We start from the raw sequence: 26,684 nt of genomic DNA, 5'->3' as shown, positions 1-26,684 counted from the left end.
AGTCCCAGCTACTCGGGAAGCTGAGGCAGGAGAATGGCGTGAACCTGGGAGAAGAAGCTTGCAGTGAGCCAAGATCGCACCACTGCTCTCCAGCCTGGGTGACAGAGCAAGACTCCATCTCAAAAAAAAAAAAAACAAAAAAAAAAAACAAAAGAAAAAGAAAAGGGAAACATCATTTACTCTTTACACCAGCAATTCCACTTCTAGGTATATATCCAAAAGAAGTAAAAGCAGGGTCTCACACAGACACATGTACACCAATTTCATAGCCATCTTAATTCACAGTAGCCAAAATATTACTGTAGAAACAACTCTTCTAGCCAATGATTGAATTCAATTACTCTCAAACTATTTTTTAAAATATATTTTTTAAATATTTACAAAAAAAGAAATAAGTGTTCAAAGTAGATAAACAAAGTATGGTTTATCCATACAATGAAGTATCATTCAGACAGAAAAAGCAATGAATTCCTCATACATGATACAACACGAATGAACCTGGAAAATATTATGCTAAGTGAAATAAGCCAGACACACAAGGACAAATTTTTGTTTGTTTTGTTTTGAGACAGAGTCTCACTCTGTCATCCAGGCTGGAGTGCAGTGGTGTGATTTTGGCTCACTGCAATCTCCACCTCCCAGGTTCAAGCGATTCTCCAGCCTCAGCCTCCTGAGTAGCTGGGATTACAGGTGCACACCACCATACCCAGCTAATTTTTGTATTTTTAGTAGAGACAGGGTTTCACCATGTTGGTCAGGCTGGTCTCAAACTGCTGGCCTCATGATCTGCCTGCCTCAGCCTCCCAAAGTACTGGGATTACAGGCATAAACCACCATGCCCAGCACAAGGACAAATATTGTATGCTTCCAGTTATATGAGGTGCCTAGAATAGCCAAATTCATAGAGAAAGTAGGATAGACATTATCAGGAGCTGGGGGGAAGGGAGACTGGGGACTTGTTTAATGAGTACCGAATTTCTGTTTAGAGTGATGAGAGAATGCTAGAGATCAATAGCTGTGTTGGTTACACCACATCGTAAATTTATTTACAACTAAATGGCACATTTTGAAAATGATTGAAATGGCAAATTCTCTTAGTATATTTTACCTCCAAACAATTTAAAACTAAAGAAAAAAACATGATTCAAACTACTAGGCATGAAAACAACACCTGGGATAACAAATTACACTGAGTGGAATAAACAGCAAATCAGATACTGCAGAGAAGATGAGTGAACCTTGTGACCTAGCAGCAGAAACTATCCCAAATGAAGCACCCAGAAAAAACAACAACAACAACAACAAAAAACAGAACATCAGTGAGCTGTGTAGTGGGAAAATTACAAGTGACATAATATGCTAATAACAAGACTCTTTGGCAGAGGAAAGAACACGACAAAAAATATTTCAACAAATATTGGTTTCACATTTTCCAAATTGGATGAAAATTATAAACCCAGAGATCAAAAAAGTTCAACAAACCATGAGCATATATGTATATAAATCTACATCACGGCACATCATCAGTAAATTACTTCACAGCAGGAACAATTAAAATAGCTTTAAGGCAACAGGAAAAAGACACATTAACTACAGTGAACCAAAGATAGGATTCATTATATACTTATTACCAGCAACAGTGCAGATCAGGACACCATAGAACAACAACCTTAAAGTAATGAAAGAGGCCAGGCGCAGTGGCTCACGCCTGTAATCCCAGCACTTTGGGAGGCCGAGGTGGGTGGATCACGAGGTCAGGAGATCGAGACCATCCTGGCTAACACAGTGAAACCCCATCTCTACTAAAAATACAAAAAATTAGCCAGGCGTGGTGGCGGGCGCCTGTAGTCCCAGCTACTCGGGAGGCTGAGGCAGGAGAATGGCGTGAACCTGACCTGGGCGACAGAGCAAGACTCCGTCTCAAAAAAAAAAAAAAAAAAAGTAATGAAAGAACAAGTATATCAACTGAGAATCCTATATCCAGCAAACAATATCTTTCCAAATGAAAGAAAAATAAATTATTAATTCAGCCATAGTGAAAGTGTTTGTAATCAGCATACTTGCTCCATAAGAGACGTCACTAAACTTCATGGGTGCAAAGAAAAATGAAGCCAAGTGAAAAATCCAGAAAGAAGAGCACCAGAAATGATAACCACTTCAGTAAACACAAAGGGATTTTTACTATTTTGTATTGCTTTAAAAAAAAAATCATTGCATCTTTTAAAAAAGAAAAATAACAATGTATTATGAAGTTATAAAATTATGATGAAGGCTGGGCGTGGTGGCTCATGCCTGTAATCTCAGCACTTTGGGAGGCCGAGGCAGGAGGATCACCTGAGGTCGAGAGTTCGAGACCAGCCTGACCAACGTGGAGAAACTCCATCTCTACTAAAAACACAAAATTAGCCGGGCATGGTGGCGCATGCCTGTAATCCCAGCTACTCGGGATGCTGAGGCAGGAGAATTGCTTGAACCCGGGAGGCGGAGGTTGTGGTGAGCCGAGATCGCGCCATTGCACTTCAGCCTGGGCAACAAGAGTGAAACTACATCTCAAAAAAAAAAAAAAAAGATGAGAAGTACCTGAAATAACCAAACAAATAGCCAAACAATTCTGGGGAAAAAAAAAAAATTTAGCAATCCTCATCAAGACAATGTCTTTGGCAAGTAGACGAATATATCCACGGAACAGAACAAATGTTCCAGTAACATTTCTACACATATGTGGTCCAGTAGTTTTTTTTTTTTATCAAAGTGAACAGTTCAGTCAAAAATTGTTTTCAATAAATAATGCTAAAAAACAGAATATGCATATGCAAAAAATAAAGACTGTAGATCTATGTCTTGCACTATATATAAACATTAACTCAAAATGGATCACAAAACTGAATGTATAATCTAAACTGTAAAATGTAAAGAAAACGTGGGTGAAATTATTTGACCTTGGGTTACGTTACAATTGCATACATATGATAAAGATGTAGAATCCATTAAAAATTGAGAAATTAAACTTCATTAAAATAAAAATCTGCTTTGTGAAGGATACTAATTTTTTTTTTTTTTTTTTTTTTTGGAGACAGAGTCTTGCTCTGTCACCCAGGCTGGTGTACAATGGCACAATCTCGGCTCACTGCAACCTCCACCTCCCAGGTTCAAGTGATTCTCCCACCACAGCCTCCTGAGTAGCTGGGACTACAGGCACTCACCATCACACCTGGTTAATTTTTGTATTTTTAGTAGAGATAGGATTTCACCATGTTGGCCAGGCTGGTCTCGAACTCCTGACCTCAAGTGATCTGCCCGCCTTGGCCTCCCAAAGTACTGGGATTATAGGCATGAGACTGCTAAGGTGTTTGTGTTTTGTGTTTTTTGAGATGGAATTTCACTCTTGTCACCCAGGCTGCAGTGCAATGGCACAATCTAGGCTCACTGCAACCTCCGCCTCCCAGTTTCAAGCAATTCTCCTACCTCAGCCTCCCAAGTAGCTGGAATTACAGGCATGTGCCACCATGCCTGGCTAATTTTTGTATTTTTAGTAGAGACAGGGTTTCTCCATGTTGGTCAGGTTGGTCTCGAACTCCTGACCTCAGGTGATCCGCCTGCCTCGGCCTCCCAAAGTGCTGAGATTACAGGCGTAAGCCACCGTGCCCGGCCTAGAGACTGCTAAGGATTTTTAAAGAATAGCCATAGATGGGAGAAAATACTTACAAACCATAATCTGATGCAGCAATTATATCCAGAATATATAAATAACTCTCAAAAACTCATAATCTGAAAACAATCAATGTCATTACTACTTGACCATAGAATATTTTTCAGTGACAAATAAGAACACAAAATACCATTCAGTATTAATACAAATTTAAGCCACAATTCTAATACCACTACACATATTTCGGAGTCTAAAATTAGTAAGATTGGCTGTATCAAATGTTGGTGACAATGAGAAGCAACTGGAACTCATGTCATGTTGGTGGGAATACGAAATGGAACAGCCACTTGGAAAACAGTTTGGAACTTTCCTAAGAAGTTAAACATATACGTGTTACAACACCCATCCATTTTACTCCTAGGTAGAATAAAATAAAATCTTCTAAAGCAATATCAGCTGGGCACGGTGGCTCATGCCTGTAATCCCAGCACTTTAGGAGGCCAAGGTAGGCAGATCACGAGGTCAAGAGATCGAGACCAGCCTGGCCAACATGGTGAAACTCCATCTCTACTAAAAATACAAAAATTAGTGGTGGCACACACCTGTAGTCCCAACTACTCAGGAGGCTGAAGCAGGAGAATGGCTTTAACCTGGGAGGCGGAGGTTGCAGTGAGCCAAGATTGCACCACTACACTCCAGCCTGGCGACAGAGCGAGACTCTGTCTCAAACAAACAAAAGAGAAATATCATATGTTCTTACAAACACTGGTATGTGAATATTCATATGTTTAATTCTTAATAGCCAAAAACTGAAATTAACCCAAATATCCATCAACAGCTGGAGAAATAAATTTTGCTTCCTCTGAAGATGGAATATTATTCATGTACAATAAAGAACTATTGGATGAAGCTCAATTATGCTGAGTGAAAGATGCCTGACACACAACAGTACAAACTGCAGGATTCCATCAGGGGTGGCTGAGAGAGAGGAAGCAGTAGGGTGGGGCAAGATTACCAAGGACCAGCGGGTAATGTTTGAGTCCGATGGATGGGATCCTTATCTTGAAAAGATTGTTTCATGAATACATATTTTTATGTCATTTAGAAAAATCTCAATACAATATACCTATTTCTTCCTGTGAGCCATGGGAATTGAAATAATTGGGGATAGTGAACAACGCCTGGGTTGGAAAGAAACTGGTGCCCCAGTAAGGGGAGTGGAGGGAGGAGTGCCCATTGGTGCTCTTGACCGTGAGGTGGATCTCTGGGAAGTTAACAGCTGAGGGAGAACTGTGTGGGGCTCCCTCCTGCTCTGGGTAGGGCTTACTCCAGCCCATCCCGCCATCCTCTTGTGCCCACTGATAGCCTTGCTGCAAGGAGGGCACCAGAACTTCTTAGCTTGCTCTTCCTAGGTGGTTCAGCTGTACCCAGGAAAGAGGTACCAGGAGCTGCAGTGGATAATGGGACCAGTAACCAAGCGATCAGTGGGCACAGGCTGGGATGAAAAGGAGAGAAGGAATAAAATAGTACATGGGTGGGCTGGGCACAGTGGCTCATGCCTGTAATCCCAGCACTTTGAAAGGCCAAGGCAGGTGGATCACGAGGTCAGGAGATCGAGACCATCCTGGCTAACATGGTGAAACCCCGTTTCTACTAAAAATACAAAAAATTAGCCAGGCATGGAGGCGGGTGCCTGTAGTCCCAGCTACTCGGGAGGCTGAGGCAGGAGAATGGTGTGAACCCGGGAGGTGGAGGTTGCAGTGAGCCAAGATGGAGCCGCTGCACTCCAGCCTGAGTGACAGAGCGAGACTCTGTCTCAAAATAAAATAAAAGAAGATAGTACTTAGGTGGTGATCACCTTCCTGCCACCCAATTTAGCTCAGTGATGCCTGGGGTAGGGAAGTCATCAGTTGCTTTGACGTAATGCTGGAGACAGACGTTTCTACAGAGGTAGAAGTGGGAGGTAGTAAGGAAGCCAGACCCCTTGGCCTAACATCCCACACCAGCTCTCCTGAGCTAGGGTTATTGACTCATCTGGAGCCTCACCAGGCTGGGCTGGTAGCAGGGACCTGAGACCCAGAGAACATCTGCATTTATGACATGATATCCTCCAGACCCCCGCCCTGACCCTCCATGATACTTCCCACCCTCCCATTCTCTAGATTTGGGATCAGACCTTCCTCATAGGCACCGTTCCCCCAAACAGCCCATACTTCCACGTCCTCTGTCTCCCGCCAGTGATCAGGCAGGCATGAAGAGAAGCCCTCACTACTGCCCTCACACACAAGATGGGAACATGCAGCTGACCGTACTGACCAACTGCTCCTAGGTGGACAGCAGCTGGAATGATACCTTCATAGACATCACAGTGAGCAGCCCCATCCAAATCAGGTCCTCCTGCCCAGCTTGTACTTGTTTGCTACACAGGTCACCCCACCTGGCCTTAAGTGAGTTTCCATTCAGATCCTTCCATCCCCAGGCACTGACCCTTGTTTTCACTTAGGTGGCTCCAGCTGGCCTGTGATCCTTCCCCACATCAATACTGCATTCACATTCTGATTCCCTTACTGGACGTTGGGCCCTTCTCTCCTAGTTGCCCACCAGGTGCACCCCACAGGAATGTGAGTGTAGACTAAGAGCCTTGGACCAACTCTTCTCAGCTGATATCCCTCCTACACCAGCGATTTCTTTTTCCAGATTATTATCTATTTCTTGCCCTTGCCTGCCCAGAATAATTGTTTAATCCAGATCACCAGGTTGGGTCCTTGTTTTTTCCCCCCAGTCCTGGTCCTTTTCATCATCTGACTCTTATTTCTTCCTGGTTCCTTTGTCAGAACTTTACCCACAGGCACCTGAGGACTTTAAACTCATCTCCTGGTCTCCCCAAGCCACTTCCAATACCCCAATCCACCAACCTCCACCACAACATCAGGTCCCTCGATAGTGATATCCTTTCCCAGGCTCTCACCTCCTACAGGATGGATCTTCCTCCAGGTTCACCAGTGGAGAGTTATCTGGGTATGTTTTACTCAATTCTGAACTGCCAAAGCCTGGGCAATGGGACACAAGGGTGCTGGACCAGCTGCAACATCTTACCCAAGGCCCACCCTTTTTTGAAGCCTTAGCCCAGTCCAGTCCTTTTTGTGTATCTCGGGGCTGAGTTAGGAGGCGACAACCTCCGTTCCGCTTTCACGGACACAGGACCTTCGGAGTTGCAAGTAAGGAGGGCAAAGAAAAGCAATCAGGCACGTAGAGTCCTAATTAGGGGAGAAAAAATCAGTCTGGCAAGAGCAGCAGAAAGCAAAGAAATAAAGTAAATAAGCTACAAATCTGCCTTTCTTCATGGTCCAGGACATATAAACAAAAAGAGGCAGATAAGCTATAGGCCTACTTTCTTTTTTTTTTTTTTTTTTGAGACGGAGTCTTTCTCTGTCCCCCAGGCTAGAGTGCAGTGGCGCGATCTCGGCTCACTGCAAGCTCCGCCTCCCGGGTTCACGCCATTCTCCTGCCTCAGCCTCCCGAGTAGCTGGGACTACAGGCGCCCGCCAACACGCCCAGCTAATTTTTTTGTATTTTTAGTAGAGACGGGGTTTCACCGTATTAGCCAGGATGGTCTCGATCTCCTGACCTCGTGATCCGCCCGCCTCGGCCTCCCAAAGTGCTGGGATTACAGGCTTGAGCCACCGCGCCCGGCCTATAGGCCTACTTTCTTTATGGCCCAGTACATATGGCCCTCCTGCTCAGATAACATACGTAACTCACAAACTTCCTGCTTATCAAACGCCTCAATATATCAAACACCACAGCTGCCAGAAAAATGCAGATTAGCTCCCTGCTGCCTTGGCGTTATCAGCCCAAGTTCCAGTCTATAAAATCCTCAGCAAGCCTGTTTCCCTCCATTCAGCTTCTCTTCTGCTGGCCTGCCTGTTGCCGCCTCGCAACGAATTTTCATACTTTCTCTAATAAACCTGCCTTCCTTTACCTACAACTGCCTTGGTAAATTTTTACCCCCGGGGCACCACCGCCCCAGATAGTCATAGCTCACCCACCACAAGGCAAGAGACAGGGAGGCAAAAGACGAGGAGCGGGTAACCTGTCTTTGCTTCCACTTCGGCAGAACTTGTTCTGTAGCTTCTTAAAACACAACCCAAACATCGCTTCTCTGCTCGAAATCCAATAAAAGTCCTCAATACGGCCCACCACGCTCCATGGGATCAGTTCCCTGCCTGCCTGCCTAACCAGGTCTATTATTACCTCAGCACTCTAACTGCGGTCCGCAGACCAGCAGCATGGACGACACTGGGGACCGAGTCAGAAACGCAGAGGATCAGGCCTTCCCCAATGACCTGCTGAATCAGAATCTTTTAAATAAAATCTTTAAAAAGATCTTTTAAAAAATCTTAAAAAGATCTGTAGTTTCTTGTGAAAGTTGGAAAAGCACGACTTACTAGCTTCCACTTTATAAACAGTATTTCATATTCCTCACCTGTGGGATATTGATCAGAGTGTGCTATGGAGACCCGGTGGTTTCGAGGGGCTGGGGCTGAAACTGGGAGAAGAGACAAGTGAAACATCCCCGAGATGATGCAGCCGAAGGCGAGGCCGCTTTAGCAGCACTTGTATGGACTGTTGGCCTGGCCCACGGCTCCTGGCGAGCGGGAACAACCACTCGCAGGAACTGGAGTGGCTGTGGGCGATGAATGCGCTCCGGTCCTAGCACAGGCACGCTGCGACCAAGCCGCCCAACCGGGATTCGAAGAAATATGCTCACAGGCGAGCAGCAAGGAGCGGGGCCTGCTTCTGGCCTGGAATGGGGGAAACGTGACGGAGGAAAGGGTTTCCGCTTCCGCCAAGAGTCGGCTGTGACTCTCACAGGAAAGAGAGACCCGCCTGCCTGCAGTTCCCGGAGGATATCCGGTACCTGGCACACTGGCCAGTAAGAAAGTCACAGCAAATACAGAAATCTAATGTTTCAAATGCCCCTTATATACCCAACAATTTTAAAACCATATAAAAGTGAATCTACTCGGCTTTTAAAAAAACATTTCAATCAACTCCAAGATCCAAGAGGCTACAAAATGAAAACAAAATTTTTTAATTAAATGATTTAGGCAAGAAACAGTACCTATTCAAGTTATGAACCTTTGTGTAAAAAAATAACAATTATCTCACCTCAATGTTTTTTATCTGAAAGTAAAAGGTAGCCCACATCCTCCTTAAGCATTAGGCACTGATAATAAAAGGCTGGGCGAGTTGGCAAGTACGTGTGGTCCCACCTACCCCAGAGGGAGGCTGAGGCGGGAAGGATCCTCTTTTGAGCCCAGGAGTTTTAGAACAGCCCGGGTGATCTAGCTAAACCATGACTTAAAAAATAAAAAATAGGCTGGGCGCGGTGGCTTACGCGTGTAATCCCAGCACTTTGGGAGGCCGAGGCGGGCGGATCACGAGGTCAGGAGATCGAGACTATCCTGGCTAACATGGTGAAACCCCGTCTCTACTAAAAATAGAAAAAATCAACCGGGCGCGATAAGCTGAGCCAGGAGAATGGTGTGAACCTGGGAGGCGGAGCTTGCAGTGAGCCGAGATAGCTCAACTGCACTCCGGCTTGGGAGAAAGAGCGAGACTCCGTCTCAAAAAATAAAAATAAAATAAAAATAAAAATAAAAAATAAGCCGGGAGCAATGGCCTATAATTCTGGCACTTTGGGAGGCTGAGGTGGGAGGATTGCTTGAGCCTAGGAGTTTGAGGCAGCCTGGACTGGACAACATAGTGAGACTCTGTCTCTACGAAAAAAAAAATTAAAATTAAAAAATGAGTCAGGTGTAATGGCCCGTGCCTGTAGTCCCTGCTATTTGGGAGGCTGAGGCAAGAGGCTTTCTGGAGTCCACTAAGTCAAGGCTGCAATGAGCTGAGATCACACCACTGCACTCCAGCCTTGGCGACAGAGTGAGACCCTCTGTCAGAGAAAAAAAAAAAGTATAAATTTTATAACATTTCTTTGATGTTGTGAATTTTTCTGGAATATTATACATGAGTTAATTTGGATCCGATTCCTGAGTTACTTACATTTAAACCATTTCTCTACAGTGGGGGTTGGGATGAGATGCCTTCAATCCATCAAAGTTATATATAAATCTATAGAGGTGACACTCAGGTCATTTCATTAGGAAATACTCATACCTTTCCACAGATACGGCATACGGTGTTAGTCCTATTCTTAGAAATTAATATACATTTTCAAGAAATGTTATTTTAATTCAATAGTATGTTTGCTCCATAAACAGCAAATTGCCTCCTTCCCCAGTTTAAAAAATTTTCCAGTTGTTTTGTCTTTACTTTCCCAAACAACAGTTTCATCTTCAATCACAATATTTCCTTCTTCCATCCTATTCCTATTTATTGCTCATTGTTTTTTGACATTAACTTACATAAACTAGTGTAATGATAAGTGTTTGGGTGAAATAGACATATTTGCTTTTAGTTAGGTGCTGTTCCTTTGCTCTAAACATATATAATAGAACATTTCTATATCCACCAAAGCTCACATTCAAATCAGAAGTCAAAACAAAGACTTTCCCAAGTTTAAGCATACATACTAAGAGAACTTATTTCCAGCACACAAGTCCTACAAGAAAGACCAAAGAAAGTTCTTCAGTCTGACATCAAATGATAGCAAAAAACAGGAGAAAACAAAGATTACTATTAAAGAATATTATAACTATAAAAGACTAAATGTGTAGTTCTTCACCTGTAAAATAATCAGTTGATAGATTGTTGGACCTACCACATATAAAAATGTAGTATGTGTGTATTTCATTTGCAAATAACACCATACAGGAAGTGGACAAACCCAGTGACTACCAATGGCAAAGTAATAATCCTAAGAATGTATTGTTATGTGTGGAATCTCAAGAGTTGTTACACATGTAACAAAATACCCCAAGAACGCAAAAATATGAAAGCTGTAGTTGATAAATATTTTTGTACATCACTGAAAACTAGCCATATATCACAAGAAAAGTGATGCTGATGGTAACGGGTTATCATTTACTTGACAAACAACAGAGTAATCACTACAAAAGGTAAGAACAATGATAATGAAAAATAATTCTACATATAAAGACATTGGATGAAAGCAGAATTTACTGAACTTCTGAAGTAAAAATTGACTCTGCATAAATTCCATATTATTAGGGGGTAAGATTTCCTTCATTCATCCTACTTTGAAGTTCTCTTGTTACAGAACATATTTCTCCTTCAACATCAGCTCTACTATTGAAATCAGGAAATTCTTTCCTGTGCATTTAGTGACCCCTTGTGTCCATTTCTTTTTTTTTTTTTTTTTTTTTTTTTTTTTTTTTTTTTTGAGACGGAGTCTTTCTCTGTCCCCCAGGCTGGAGTGCGGTGGCATGATCTCGGCTCACCGCAACCTCCACCTCCTGGGTTCATGCCATTCTCCTGCCTCAGCCTCCCGAGTAGCTGGGACCACAGGCGCCCGCCAGCACGCCCGGCTAATTTTTTTGTATTTTTTAGTAGAGACGGGGTTTCACCGTGTTAGCCAGGATGGTCTCGATCTCCTGACCTCGTGATCCACCCGCCTCGGCCTCCCAAAGTGCTGGGATTACAGGCTTGAGCCACCGCGCCCGGCCTTCCTTGTGTCCATTTCTTGACCCTCCAGCCCAGGTAGAATTATAGGTCAATCATTCCACATTTTGTAGTATGTTTCCTCGATTTTCTATAGTTAGGAAAATCTGTATTGCATCATTTTTATTTTCAGTTTCTCTTGCTTAATTCTCACAGTCTGGAAGATTTGTTCATGAACAAAACGTTGCAATCCTTAATTTATGTTTATGAGTGTTCTTCAGGGAAAGTTAAAATTATAACTTCTAGACTGGGCACAGTGGCTCATGCCTGTAATCCCAGCACTTTGGGAGGCCGAGGCAAGTGGATCACGAGGTCAGGAGATTGACACCATCCTGGCCAACATGGTGAAACTTCGTCTACTAAAAATACAAAAATTAGCTGGGCATGGTGGCACATGCCTGTAGTCCCAGCTACTCAGGAGGCTGAGGCAGGAGAATTGCTTGAACACAGAAGGCAGAGGTTGCAGTGAGCTGAGATCATGCCACTGCACTCCAGCCTGGCAACAGAGCAAGACTCTTCTCAAAAAAAAAAAAAATTATCCCTTCTAAACAGATAACCGAAGGGTGTTAGCATACATCATGAGTGTGAAGTGAGTGAGGACCATGAGACAGAATAGGTAGCCAAGGAAGTAACCATGTCCTGGAGACTCGGCAATTGTACAGTCAACACAATAAGCCTCAGCATTTGCATTGTAGTCAAGCTCATTCAAGCAAAACTCTCTCCAGTAGGAAATTTCCCCTGTAGGGAGCATGCGTATTTTGATTTTACCTGTCTTCAGATTGACCCTTTGCTCATTATAATAGTAAAAACCACATCCCTAGGTGGAGATTTAGGATGCTAATGAGATGTGATGCATGAACAAGAATGTGCAGCTACTGTGCATGTGCACCCAGAAGAGGACTCAGAATGTGCTTGCTAGTAACACCTCTTCCCAGCCCCTTATGAATAATCATGTAAGATTCCCATAAAAGGAGCCTCTTGGCCGGGCCCGGTGGCTCACGCCTGTAATCCCAGCACTTTGGGAGGCCGAGGCGGGCGGATCACGAGGTCAGGAGTTCAAGACAAGCCTGGCCAACATGGTGAAACCCTGTCTCTACTACTAATAAAAAAATTTAGCTGGGCATGGTGACAAGTGACTGTAGTCCAGCTACTTTGGAGGCTGAGGCAAAAGAACCGCTTGAACCCGGAAGTCAGAGCTTGCAATGAGTCGAGAGCTCGCCACTGCATTCCAGCCTGAGCGACACAGCGAGACTCCATCTCAAAATAAATAAATAAATAAATAAAGAGGCCAGGCGCAGTGGCTCACGCCTGTAATCCCAGCACTTTGGGAGGCCGAGGCGGGTGGATCAGAAGGTCAGGAGATTGAGACCACCCTGGCTAACACAGTGAAACCTCGTCTCTACTAAAAATACAAAAATAAATTAGCTGGGCGTGGTGGCGGGTGCCTGTAATCCCAGCTACTCGGGAGGCTGAGGCAGGAGAATGGCATGAACCCGGGAGGCAGAGCTTGCAGTGAGCCAAGATCGCACCACTGCACTCCAGCCTGGGCGACAGAGTGAGACTCCGTCCAAAAAAAAAAGAAAAGAAAAGAAAGAAAGCAGTGCCACAGAGCATCCTGAAACACACAGTGCCCTGAGGATGACGGAGGCGGCTCAAACCCTGTGCTTCACAGGTACCTCCAGGGCTGGATGGCGCCATTTTTGTGTTGAATGGCTTTCCTCCAAGTCAAGCTGGCCTGAGTGCACACACTGTGGAAAAGCCACAAACATCCACTGTTTCACCTCGCAAACCTAACCACTTTCCTTAATACTAGCCAGCCTCTGAAGGACTGTGTCTGGAATGTTCTGGAGTCTGTTGCCTCTCAGACTATGCCCACCTTCCCCTTACTCCCTTCCTCCACAGCAGACTTGAAACCACTTGAAAGAGCCGAAATCTAATTATTAAACTTAAAAAAAAGTCTCCCTAGTGCCACTGTTTGCTGTCTCATCCTTATGAGCAGCCTGCCCTGGACCTTCACTCTCTCTCTCTCAGGGCATACTGTCTGTTCTGCACTTAACTTTCAAAATACTTTTTCATTTGCAATAAATTGCCATATACTGCGTCTCCTGTGCTGTGTCATTTGAATCCTTTTAAACTAAAAAGGCAACAACCAATGTCTCACAACAGCCATCAACAACCAGCTCAGGACAGAAAAGGTGAGGCAGTTAAGTGAGCTATGCCTGAGCATCAACTCTAACGGTGACATCAGAGTCAAAGCAAGCATGTGGAAACAGGTCCTTTATGGACAAGGAAAATGGAAAAACAGTGTTGAGGACAAGGAGGGATTGAACCAAGGACTGCTTGGTATGTTGGTGGTCCAGTGGGGTCTTTGCACTACTGTGGCTCCCCACTCTTTTAATGCCAGGTCTATCCCACAGACCCTGGCCAAGAGATGAAATGAGTATTCAGACACAGGTATTCAGTGTAACAGCAACTAGGTTGACCGCCTGGCTCTAGTGGCCAGAAAGCAGCCCCAAGAAGCTGGAGCTGCTTGCTTTTATTCAGTCTAGGCACAATGCTGAAAACCTGAAGCCAACACAAACTGTAGGTAATTAACATTTATTGTTCCCCTTTCAGGGAACGCCAGGCACAGGGATGATGAAAGGTCAGTTCCTGGTCAACACAAGTAAACAAGCTTGTTTAAGATAAATTCCCCCACACTCCCTTGTACCTACTCCATGCCCTCTGCCTCAGGGTTATAGAAGAGCTGCCTTCAGCTATTCTCCCCCAGGGCTCTACAGAACCTTCCAACCTCTCAGAAGGTTTCCATCCTTTCCCTATGGTTTTTCCCCACCACTCTGACCAATCCCACACATTTTAATGGTACTAAAATACAGATAAAATACAATTTATCACCTTAACAATTTTGTTGTTGTTGTTGAGATGGAGTCTCGCTCTGTCTCCCAGGCAGGAATGCAGTAGCACAATCTCGGCTCACTGCAACCTCAGCCTCCCGGGTTCAAGAGATTCTCCTGCCTCAGCCTCCTGAGTAACTGGGATTACAGGCATGCACCACCATGCCCAGCTTGTTTTTGTGTTTTTAGTAGAGACGGGGTTTTGCCATTTTGGCCAGGCTGGTCTCCAACTCCTGACCTCAGGTGATCTACCCACCTCGGCCTCCCAAAGTGCTGGGATTACAAGCATGAGCCACTGAGCCCAGCCCATCTTAATTTTTAAGTGTAGAATTACTGGCTTTCAGTACATTCATATTGGTGTGCAGCCATCACCACCATCCATCTCCAGAACCCTTTTCATCTTGCAATATTGAAACTTTATGCCATTAAATCATAAGTCTCCATTACCCACTTCCCCTATTCCACACAATCAGCATTCTACTTTCTTTATGAATTTGACTCCTCCGAGTACCTCATATAAGCAAAAACATTTTGGGTCTGGAGTTTAAGGAGCCCATGTCTGGAGACAGGTTGTAAAAAATCAAGTGACTTGACCTTATAAAGTATGTCTTTATATGAATGGACTATTTCACTTAGCATAATGTGCTCCAAGTTCATCAATGTTGTAGCATTTTTCAGGTCACCCTTCCTTTTGAAGGCAGAGTAATAGTCTATCCTATGCATATACTACCTTTTGCTTATTCATCCATCTGTCAGTATACAAGAGAGTTGCTTCCACATTTTCCCTATTGGTAAGTTATGCTGCTATAGCCATGTATACAAATACCCATTTCAGGCCCCTCTCTCTATTCTTTTGGTTATATTCCCAGAAGGGAAAAATGGTGGATGTTATTTCCATTTTTTCAATGTATTGATTACCTGCCACACAGTTTTTTTTTTTTTTTGAGATGGAGTTTCACTCTTGTTGCCCAGGCTGGAGTGCAATGGCACAATCTCCACTCACTGCAACCTCCACTTCCCAAGTTCAAATGATTCTCCTGCCTCAGCCTCCTGAGTAGCTGGGATTACAAGCATGGGCCACCATGACCAGCTAATTTTTTTGTATTTTTAGTAGAGATGGGGTTTCTCCATGTTGGTCAGGCTGGTCTTAAACTCCCAATCTCAGGTGATCTGCCCACTTCGGCCTTCCAAAGCGCTGGGATTACAGGTATGAGCCACCACACCCGGCCTACCATACAGTTTTCAAAAGTAGTTGTGACATTTTGCATTTCCATCAATAGTGTACAAGGGTCCTCATTATTCCACATCGTTGCCAGCATGTTATTTTGTTCTTGGACAGAAGCAAACTAATGAGGGTGAGGGGATATAGATGTCATTTTGCTCTTGATTTGCATGTCCCTAAACCATGAGTGATGCTGAACATATTCTTTATGTAATTATTGTCTATTCATATATCCTTATTAGAGAAATGTCTGTTCAACTCCTTGACCTATTTTTTAATGGGGTTGTGCTTTATCCACCACGGGCTCCTAAAACAAAATGACATAAGCTGGGTATATTAAACACATAACATTTGCTCCTCAGTATACAGGAGATTGTGAACTCCAAGATCAAAGTGATAGTAGATTCAGTGCCTGGTAAGGGCAAGCTTCCTTGTTCAAAGAAGGCTTTCATGTCATTGTGTCCTCACATAATAGAGAGCAAATGCAAGCTCTCTAGGGAATCTTATAGTCCCATTCCTGAGAACTCTACCCTCATGATCCCAAGTAATCCTAATTATCTCCCAGGCATCCTATCTCCTCATTCCATACATTAGGGAGTAAGGTTTCAAAATATGAATTTCAGGGCTGGGCGTGGTGGTGCATCCCTGTAATCCTGGCACTTTGGGAGGCCGAGGTGCGTGGATCACCTGAGGTCAGGAGTTGGAGACCAGCCTGACCAACATGGTGAAACCCTGTCTCTATTAAATACAAAAAATTAGCCAGGTGTGGTGGCACATGCCTGCAGTCTCAGCTACTTGGGAGGCTGAGGCAGGAGAATTGCTTGAAACCAGGAGGTGGAGGTTGCATTGAGCCAAGATTTTGCCATTGTGCTCCAGCCTAGGCAACAAGAGCAAAACTCCATCTCAAAAAAATAATAAGAAGAAGAATTTCAGGGGACAAATAAAGCAATAATTTTCTACCTGCTCCCTAAATTTATGACCTCACATGCAAAATACATACATACCATCCTAACAGCACCAAAAGTTTTGACTTGTTTCAGCATATTCTGAAGCTTAAGATCAAAGTCACTTCCAGGTCACCAGAGATAACATGGCCAAAACCATTGCAAGATGTGTTTGATGATTCAAAGAGAAAGAAAAAACAGCTTTTCCTATAACAATGTTTCCAACTAAAGCATCTGCAATTATGAAGACTGAAACTATGGCGGGGTGTGGTGGCTCACGCCTATAATCCCAGCACTTTGGGAGGCCAAGGTGGGCAGATCATCAGAGATCAGGAGTTCAAGACCAGCCTGGCCAAAATGATGAAACCCTGTCTCTGCTACAAGTACAAAATTTAGCTGGGGATGGTGGTGTGCGCCTGTAATCCCAGCTATTCGGGAGGCTGAGGCAGGAGAATCGCTTGAACCCAGGAGGCAGAGGCTGCAGTGAGCTGAGATCGTGCCACTGCACTCCAGCCTGGGTGACAGAGACTCCATCTCAAAAAAAAAGGAAAAAAAAAAAGGACTGAAAGTTCGATGCTTAAATATTTTCAGCCCTCAAACACCACAGATCCAACATTTGTGTTACTGACCTTCCACCAAAGAGGCAACATCTGCAATCAGATGTTGGTTCTTCCAGCAGAGGATCCTCCTGATATCCTGATAGAAAATTCTGGCCGGGCACAGTGGCTCATGCCTGTAGTCCCAGCACTTTGGGAGGCCAAGGTGGGCAGATCACGAGGTCAGGAGTTCAAGACCAGCCTGGCCAACATGGTGAAACCCCATCTCTTCTTAAAATACAAAACTTAGCTGGGTGTGGTAGCAGGCACCTGTAATCCCAGCTGCTTGGGAGGCTGAGGCAGGAGAATCACTTGAGCCCAGGAGGTGGAGGTTGCAGTGAGCCGAGATTGCACCACTGCACTCCAGCCTGGGTGACAGAGCAAGACTCCATCTCAAAAAAAAAAAAAAAATAAAGAAAATTCAAGTTAAACTGATGTCCTCTGACTTATCTACACTGCCACATATCTAAGCACCTGAAAACATTGCAGCTTTAGGAACCACAGAGCAATCATCATATGAGGGTTATCAAGAGAGAAGAACCAAGGATTTGGAGAATGTTAACACATGTTTTCAAGGCCATGAAATGAAACCAATCCAAAACTTTTTTTTAAAAAAAAGAAAATGTTTCATTGCAGCTGACATATACTATGAGGTGGGCCTGTACTATGGAGGTGGGCCTGTGATGGTTATCTGTATTAAACATCTACAGGTGTTTTTTCTTGTCAGCATTCCCTAAATAACACAATAAAACAACTATTTTTATATCATTTACAATGCATTAGGCAGTATAGATAACCCAGAGGTGATTTAAAGTGTACAAGAGGATGTGCTTAGGTTCTAGGAAAATACATCATTTTATATAAAGCACTTGAGCATCTTCAGATTTAGATGTTCTGAAGTGAGGAGTGGGGTGCCTGCAACTAATCCCCTGAGAATACCAGGACATGACAGTATTTCAGAGAAACAGAAACTACACAAGCCTTTGCCACATTTTTTACACTCATAGTTTCTCTCCAGAGTAAATTCTTTCATGTATCTAAAATAAACAAGGAGCATGGAAAACAAGAATCATTTTCCATGTTCCTTACAGTTATAAGGTCTATTGCCAGCATGTCACACCATATGCCTTCAAACGATTGAGAGAGAAAGGAAAGGCTTCCCATGTTCCTAACATCATTGTTTTTCTCAAGTGTGAGTTCTTTCATGGTTTCAGAAGGTACTGGAATCGTGGAAGGCTTTTTTTTTTGAGACAGAGTCTCGCTCTGTCACCTGGCTGGAGTGCAGTGGCACAATCTCAGCTCACTGCAACCTCCACCTCCCAGGTTCAAGCAATTCTCCTGCCTCAGCCTCCGAAGTAGCTGGTACTACAGGCACATGCCACCATGCCCAGCTAACTTTTGTATTTTTAGTAGAGATGGGGTTTTACCATGTTGGCTGTGATGGTCTCAATCTCTTGACCTCATGATCCGCCTGCCTTGGCCTCCCAAAGTGCTGGGATTACAGGTTTCAGCCACCATGCCCAGCCGGCTTTACATTTTTTATATCCATACAACTTTTCTCCATTGTGAGTCCTTTCGTGTCTTTGAAGGGAACTGTGATAACAGAAGGCTTTTCCACATTCCTTACACTCAAAGTTTCTCTGCAGTGTGGGTAATTTTATGTCTACGAAAAGCAATGGGATAACGGAAGGCTTTCCCACATTCCTGACATTCATAAGGTTTCTCTGCAGTGTGGGTAATTTTATGTCTATGAAAGGTCGTGGGATGACTGAAGGCTTTCCCACAGTCCTCACATTCATATGGCTTCTCTCCAGTGTGAATTCTTTTATGTACTCGAAGTGAACTGGAATATCTGAAGGCTTTCCCACATTCCTCACATTCATAGGGTTTCTCTCCAGTGTGAGTCTTTTCATGATTTTTAATAGAACTGGGAAATCTAAAAGCTTTACCACATTGTTTACATATATAGGGTTTCTCTCCAGTGTGAATTCTTGCATGTTTTCTAATGGAACTGGAACAATTAAAGGCTTTCCCACATTGCTTACATTCATAGGGTTTCTCTCCAGTGTGAGTCCTTTCATGATACTGAAAGGAATTGGAAGAAGCGAAGGCTTTCCCACATTGCTTGCATTCATAGGGCTTCTCTCCAGTGTGGATTCTTTCATGTTTTTTAATAGAACTGGAACAACTAAAGGTTTTCCCACATTGCTTACATTCATATGGTTTCTCCCCGGTGTGCGTTCTTTCATGTCTATGAAAGGAGCTGGGAAAACCAAAGGCTTTCCCACATTCATTACATTCATATGGCTTCTGTCCAGTATGAGATCTTTCATGTGTGAGATATAAACTGAGATTATCAAAGGCTTTCCCACAAAACTTACATTTATAAGGTCCATCTCCACTGTGTGTTACCCTGTATCTTCGAACAGTTTGGAGAGAAACGAAGGTTTTTTCCCATTCCTTACAATCATAGGGTTTCTCTCCAGTGTGAGGCTTTTCATGTGTTTGGAAGGAATGGAGGCAACTGAAGGTTTTTACACACTGGTTATATTTATGTGACTTCTCTCCATGTTCCTGACACTCATATGGTTTGTGTCCAATGTCAGCTCTGATGTAGCAATTCAGAGATGAATAATCCATGTTGCCTTCTCCACACACACTGCTTTCACATGGTTTTACCCCAGGAAGAGTCTTGTTCGTTATACCGTCTGGAATCAGGCTGAAAGTTTCTCTACATTGACCATCTTTACATTCACAGAGTCTCTCTGCTATATGATTTCTAAAAAAATTAAGAAGCACATTACAAAGAGTTTGTTGATAAATAATTTTATATTTATTAGCAAGCATTCTATTTGCATATCTTACATTATCATGAGAAACGTAGGCTTTATGCTCTGTCTGAAGTGTCTGACAGTGAGTGGACTGAATTCTCTGCAAAGGGGCTCTATTATAGCTATTATCAAAACAGTGAAGTTACTAGGCGGTTTCTTTTTCTTTTTTTCCTGAAACAGGGTCTCACTCTGTTGCCCAGGCTGGAATGCAGTGGTATGACCATAGCTCGCTGTAGCCTCCACCTTCCAGGTTCAGGCAATCCTCCCACCTCAGCCTCCCACGTAGCTGGGCCTACAGGCATACGCCAGCAGGCTTGGCTAATTTTTTTTTTATTTCTTGTAGAGATGAGTTCTCACTGCATTGCCCAGGCTGGTCTCAAACTCCTGGGCTCAAGCAATCTTCCCATTCAGACTCCCAAAGTACTGGGATTACAAGCATCAACCACCACATCTGGCCACTATGGGGTTTCTTTTATTTATTTATTTATTTTATTTTATTTTTGAGACGGAGTTTCACTCTGTTGCCCAGGCTGGAGTGCAGTGGCACCATCTCGGCTCACTGCAAGCTCCACCTCCCGGGTTCACGCGATTCTCCTGCCTCAGCCTCCCAAGCAGCTGGGACTACAGGCGCCCACCACCATGCCCAGCTAATTCTTTTGTATTTTTAGTAGAGATGAGGTTTCATCATGTTAGCCAGGATGGTCTCGATCTCCTGACCTTGTGATCCGCCCTCCTCAGCCTCCCAAAGTGCTGGGATTACAGGTGTGAGCCACCGCACCCAGCCACTATGGGATTTCTTAATATTGTTTCCAAGGCAACTATTTTGCAAACAATGAATGTGTATGTATTTGAGTATATATTTTTGGAGAAAACATTCTAAAAATTAACAAATTTGAAGCTGGGCTGCTTCACTTTGTTTGCTTGTTCTTTAAATTTCCACTGGGCACAGTGGCTCATGCCTGTAATCCTAGCATTCTGGAAGGCCAAGAAAGGAGGATGGCTTGAGTCCAGGGGTTCAAGGCTGCAGTAAGCTATGATCATGCCACTGCACTCTAGCCTATGTGAGAGATTAAGCCTTGTCTCAAATAAATGAATACATAAGTAAATAAATATAATTTCCTATCACTCTAACATTATCTCAAGGGACACAGCTTCATGTTATAAGTGCAAATTACCTTGGATTTCTCCTGGAATTTTTGTACTGATCTTCAGTGTTCCGGTCTTCCCATTTTATTCCTAAAATATAGACCCATAAAAGTTATGATAAATGATTATAAAATAATAGAAACATTTTAGATTCTACGTTCATGGGACAGTGTGGCCATGCCTGACTTATTCACCAAAGTATTATTGACCCTTGAACAAAATGGGCTTGAATGGCAAAGGTCCACTCATATGCAAACTTTTATCAACCTCTGCTGCCTCTGAGGGAACAAGACCAACCCCTCCACTTCAGGCTACTCAATGTGAAAACAATGAAAAGGATTCCTTTAGGATGATCCCCTTAATCAAGTCAATATGTTTTCACTTCCTTATGATTTTCTTGATAACATTTTTTTTCTCTAGCTTATTTTATTATAAGAATACCATATATAATAGACCAAACAGACCAGGCATGGTGGTTTATACCTATAATCCCAGCACTTAGGGATGAGGTGGGAGGACTGCTTGAGGCTAGGAGTTTGAGACCAGCCTGGGCAACATAGCAAGACCTCCATCTCCACAAAAAATAATTTAAAAATCAGCCCAGCATGGTGGCACTTGCCTACAATCCTAGCTACTCAAGAGTCTGAGGCAGGAGGATTGCTTGACCCCAGGAGTTCTAAGTTGTATTAAGCTATGACCATGCCCCTACACTCCAGCCTGACTAACAAAGTGAGACACTGTCCTAATATACACTTACACATACACACCAACCCACAAAATATGTATTAATTGACTGGTTATGTTACTGATAAAGCTTCCAGTCAACAATAGGCTATTAACATTTAGCTTTTTTTTCTTTTTATTTGAGACGAAGTTTCACTCTTGTTGCCCAGACTGGAGTGCAGTAGCATGATCTCAGCTCACTGCAACCTCCACCTCCCAGGTTGAAGCGATTCTCCCGTCCAGCCTCCTGAGTAGCTGGGATTACAGGCACCCGACACCATGCTCGGCTAATTTTTTGTATTTTTAGTAGAGACAGGTTTCACCATGTTGGCCAGGCTGGTCTCGAACTCCTAACCTCACAGGATCCACCCACCTCGGCCTCCCAAAGTGCTGGGATTACAGGTGTGAGCCACCACACCCAGCCAACATTTAACATTTTATAGAGTCAAAAGTTAAAACCAGATCATCAACTGTGCAGAGGTTAAGAGTCTCTGACACCCACTTTGTTCAAGGGTCTACTGTATTACTTTTTTTTTCAGATGGAGTCTTGCTCTGTGGCCAAGGCTGGAGTGCAGTGGCACAATCGTGGCTCACTGCAACCTCTGCCTCCCAGGTTCAAGCAATTCTCCCACCTCAGCCTCCTGAGTAGCTGGGACTACAGGCGTGCACTACCACGCATGGCTAATTTTTGTATTTTTAGTAGAGATGGGGTTTCATCATGTTGGCCAGGCTGGTCTTGAACTCATGACCTCAAGTGATCCGCCCACCTTGGCCTCCCAAAGTGCTAAGATTGCAGGCGTGAGCCACTGCATCTGGCCAGTCTACTGTATTCCTTACCATGTTTCAAATCATTGAGCCGTGTAGATGACCAAGAAACACTTGTTCTGTAACTGACTAAGTGAAGAAATGATGTCATCCTTACCTACAGACATCAGGTTCCTGATGATTTCCCACATCACATCTCTGTAGAGTTTCTTCTGGGAAGGATCCAGCAAAGCCCACTCCTCCTGGGTAAAGTTCACGGCCACATCCTCAAAGATCATTGAGTCCTGAAACATCCCACATGGCAGAGGAGGAAGGTTCAGACTGACAGCACTAGGAAGCTACATTCACTTTAGAGGAAGTTCATAGAATGCTATAGACTCCAAACATTTATTCAATGACTTGGTCATCAGACTCTTATCCTGTCTATACTCACTTTCTCCATCATAGCAATTCTGATGCTAGAATTGAACACATTCAGTAAAGTAATAGCCAATACGGACAAGCCTCTCATTCATGATTTCAGGGAGTGAGATATGCTGCCCAGATCACCTCTAGTGTCTTTCTGTCTAGTGGGTCTATACTAACTTTCATGACAAAGTCCTACTATGTGTTGTCTACAAGAGACAATATTAGCAGCTCTGAGACAACATATCCCTACACACGTTTATTTAGAAAGTTGAACTATGATGGTATCTCAGAGCTAGATTTAAGGAGAGCTGCACCAGCATAACAAAGAAAAGGAGCTGTGTGCCTAAACTATTTATTCAAACAATATGATATTTGCCACTAGGCATAGTGGCTCACACCTGTAATGCCAGCACTTTGGGAGGCTGAGACGAGTGGATTGCTTGAGCTCAGGAGTTCAGGACAAGCTTGGGCAACATGGCGAAACCCCATCTCTACAAAACATACAAAAATTAGCCAGGCATAATGGCACACGCCTGTAGTCCCAGCTACTAGGGAGGTTGAGCTGAGAGGATTGCTTGAACCCAGGAGGTAAAGGCTGCAGTGAGCCATGAGTGTGACACTGAACTCCAGCCTGGGTGACAGAGTGAGGCCCTGTCTCAAATTAAATTGAAAAATAAATAAATAAGTAAATAATATGGTATTTGCTTAATTTCCATCTTCCTTCTGGGAGTTTGAAATTTTGTGATATAATCAGCAGAGAAGCATACCTGATTGGCCACTGCTAGGTTTGAATGTTTGTCCCCTCCAAAACTCATACTGAAACTTCATCCCCAATGTGTCAGTATTCAAAAGTGGGGCCTTGAAGAGGTGACTGTGTCATGAGGGCTCTGCCTCATGAATGGATTCATTCACTGATGGATGAAAGGGTCAATGAGTAAATGAGATATCTGGGGAGTAAGATTGGTGGCCTCAGAAGAAGAGGAAGAGACCCCTAAGCTAGCACAATCAACCCCTCCCCTAGGAATACCCTCCCTGCATTGCCTCAGATGCTGAAGAGTCCCCACCAGCAAGAAGGCGTTCACCAGATGCACCACTGTGCCCTTAGACTTCCCAAACTCCAGAATTGTACAAAACAAATATCATTTCTTATATTTTACCCAATTTCAGGTATTCTATTCTAACTCACATAAAACAGACTAAGATGGCCATGAAAAAACAACTCTGGGTATGAAGGGTCTGAGTGACCTTGGTACGTAACATTTCACATGTTAGGGGATTTAGCCCATTCTATGTGATTACAATAAGAGAACATCTGGAAGCTGGCAACTGGTTTTCTGTAAACTAAATTTAATGAAGGGTAACATAAGGTTAATGAAATGTATTTCATCATCCTAAAGGAAAATTTTTAAATATTAGGTAACATCAAAGGAGAATGAAAGATGGATAAAGATTGTACACATTCTTCTAAAGAACTGCATGTCAGCCGGGCGCAGTGGCTTACGCCCATAATCCTAGCATTCAGGAGGCCAAGGCAGGCAGATCACAAAGCCAGGAGTTCGAGACCAGCCTGGCCAACATGGTGAAAACCCATCTCTACTAAAAATACAAAAATTAGCCAGGCATGGTGGCAGACGCCTATAATCCCAGCTACTAGGAAGGCTGAGGCAGGAGAATCATTTGAACCCAGGAGGCGGAGGTTGCAGTGAGCTGGAACCATGCCATTGCACTCCAACCTGGGCGACAAGAGCAAGACTCCATCTCAAAAAAAAAAAAAAAAAAAAAAGAACTGCATGTCACCAAGGTGTCATCTCTCATGAATATTTATAGAATTCCCTAAATCATTAAAACAGACCTCTTAGTAGTCAATAAAAGCTACTTAAACAAAACTAATGGAGGTAACAAATGTCTAAAAATGCTAAAAATCTTCTAAACCAGAAAGTGACAGCTTACCTAACATACATGAAGGATTTTGAAACTATAATATTCAACGCACCACACTGTTGGCAGAGAGATGAACAAAGAGAAAAAGGCAAGTGAAAATGTAGAACAGGCCAGGCGCAGTGACCTATTCTACCATTTTATTTGCAAATATTATATTTATTTTATTTGCAAATATTATCTTCGTATACTCCAATTTCTCCTGGGCCTACGAAAAGTCTGAAATAAGGCTCTCTTCTCTGTTTCAACTACACTGAAACCTAACTGGGGTCAAAAATTGGCAGGGACTACATAAAAATATTGTCAACAAAACGCCTGCAACCATCTGGAACAATAGTCTATGACTAAGACAGAATAGACCATCTAAGACCCAGAAAAACAATCTGGAGAGAAAATTACCTTCAGAAATTAGGCTAATCAAAAGCACTTTGGTATCCTGGGGAATACCTCACACATGCCCCAGGAAATAACACATTTCTAGAAAAAACCTGAGGAGGCCCTAAGTTTCAGCAATGACTGATTTCTAGGCTCAGTTCAGCAGAAATTAGAGGTTAAAGCAGAGTTTTAAACAGTCGGCCGGGCGTGGTGGCTCACGCCTGTAACCCCAGCACTTTGGGAGGTCGAGGCAGGCAGATCACCTAAGGTCAGAAGTTTGTGACCAGCCTGACCAACATGCAGAAACCCCGTCTCTACTAAAAAATACAAAATTAGCTGGGCATGGTGGCGGGTGCCTGTAATCCCAGCTACTCAAGAGGCTGAGGCAGGAGAATCGCTTGAACGTGGGAGGCGGAGGTTGTGGTGAGCTGAGATGGTGCCATTGCACTCCAGCCTGGGCAACAAGAGCAAAACTCTGTCTAAAAAAAGAAAGAAAGAGACAGAGAGACAGACAGACAGACAGACAGACAGACAGAAAGAAAGAAAGAAAGAAAGAAAGAGAAAGAGAGAGAGAGAAAGGAAGGAAGGAAGGAAAGGGAAGGGAAGGGGAGGGGAAGGGAGAAAGAAGAAAAAAAGAAAAGAAAGAAAGAAAGAAAGAAAGAAAGAAAGAAAGAAAGAAAGAAAGAGAAAAGAAAACAAGTACAACAGAGAACAATTACACATATACATATTAATACAATTATATCAATTACCACTTTAAATGTCTGTTATTTATATATACAAAAAAGAGACAGAGATTAACACAGTAGATTAAACAAGGCTCAGTAATGTGTACAAGAAAATCATCTCAAACAAAAAGATATGAATAGATTAAATAAAAAGGTATGACGGAAGATAAGCCATTGTAACACTAATCAAAAGAAATGTGCAATAGTTTTGTAAAACTCAGATAAATCACATTCTAGATCAAGGAAAATGGCAAGGAATTTTCCTCATAATTGCCTTGGGCTTGCTTTTTTTTTTTTTTTTTTGCAACAGAGTCTCACCGTGTCACCCAGGCTGGAGCACAATGGCGCAATCTCGGCTCACTGCAACCTCCGCCTCCTGGGTTCAAGTGATTCTCCTGCCTGAGCCTCCCGAGTAGCTGGGATTACAGGTGCCTGCCACCATGCCCGGCTATTTTCTGTATTTTTAGTAGAGACGGGGTTTCACCATGTTGGCCAGGCTGGTCTCGAACTCCTGACCTCAGGTGATCCACCTGCCTTGGCCTCCCAAAGTGCTGGGATTTCAGGTGTGAGCCACCATGCCTGGCCATAATTGCCTTGTAAAAGAGATTTTGTAACAGTGAAGAGGTCAATCCTGCAAGAAGATATAACAGGACCAGGCACAATGACTCACACCTGTAATTCCAGCACTTTGGAAGGCCAAGGCGAGCAGAATGCTTGAGTCCAGGAGCTCGAGGCCAGTCTGGGCAACATGGCGAAGGCTTGTCTCTACAAAAAAAAAATACAAAAATTAGCTAGGCATCGTGGTACATGCCTGTAGTACC

General features: G+C 43.4%; 1 protein-coding gene across 1 annotated transcript in view; it reads right to left on the bottom strand.

The window, feature by feature from the left end:
• The window catches only part of LOC129461100 (zinc finger protein 627-like), a 67,346-nt gene that overhangs the window by 15,179 nt on the left and 25,483 nt on the right, over positions 1-26,684 (bottom strand). Inside the window, exons 2-5 of the mRNA XM_055239968.2 lie at positions 23,590-23,733; positions 22,572-22,698; positions 20,956-21,016; positions 18,377-19,728 (exon numbers count right to left, since the gene is read on the bottom strand). Of these exons, the coding sequence (XP_055095943.1) occupies positions 18,579-19,728; positions 20,956-21,016; positions 22,572-22,698; positions 23,590-23,637 (1,386 nt within the window). The 5' untranslated portion in view covers positions 23,638-23,733 and the 3' untranslated portion in view covers positions 18,377-18,578. The remainder of the gene's footprint in view (positions 1-18,376; positions 19,729-20,955; positions 21,017-22,571; positions 22,699-23,589; positions 23,734-26,684) is intronic.

Source organism: Symphalangus syndactylus, chromosome 13, assembly GCF_028878055.3.
Source record: "Symphalangus syndactylus isolate Jambi chromosome 13, NHGRI_mSymSyn1-v2.1_pri, whole genome shotgun sequence".
Classification (NCBI taxonomy): domain Eukaryota; kingdom Metazoa; phylum Chordata; class Mammalia; order Primates; family Hylobatidae; genus Symphalangus; species Symphalangus syndactylus.
This window is presented reverse-complemented; position numbering and strand designations above follow the sequence as displayed.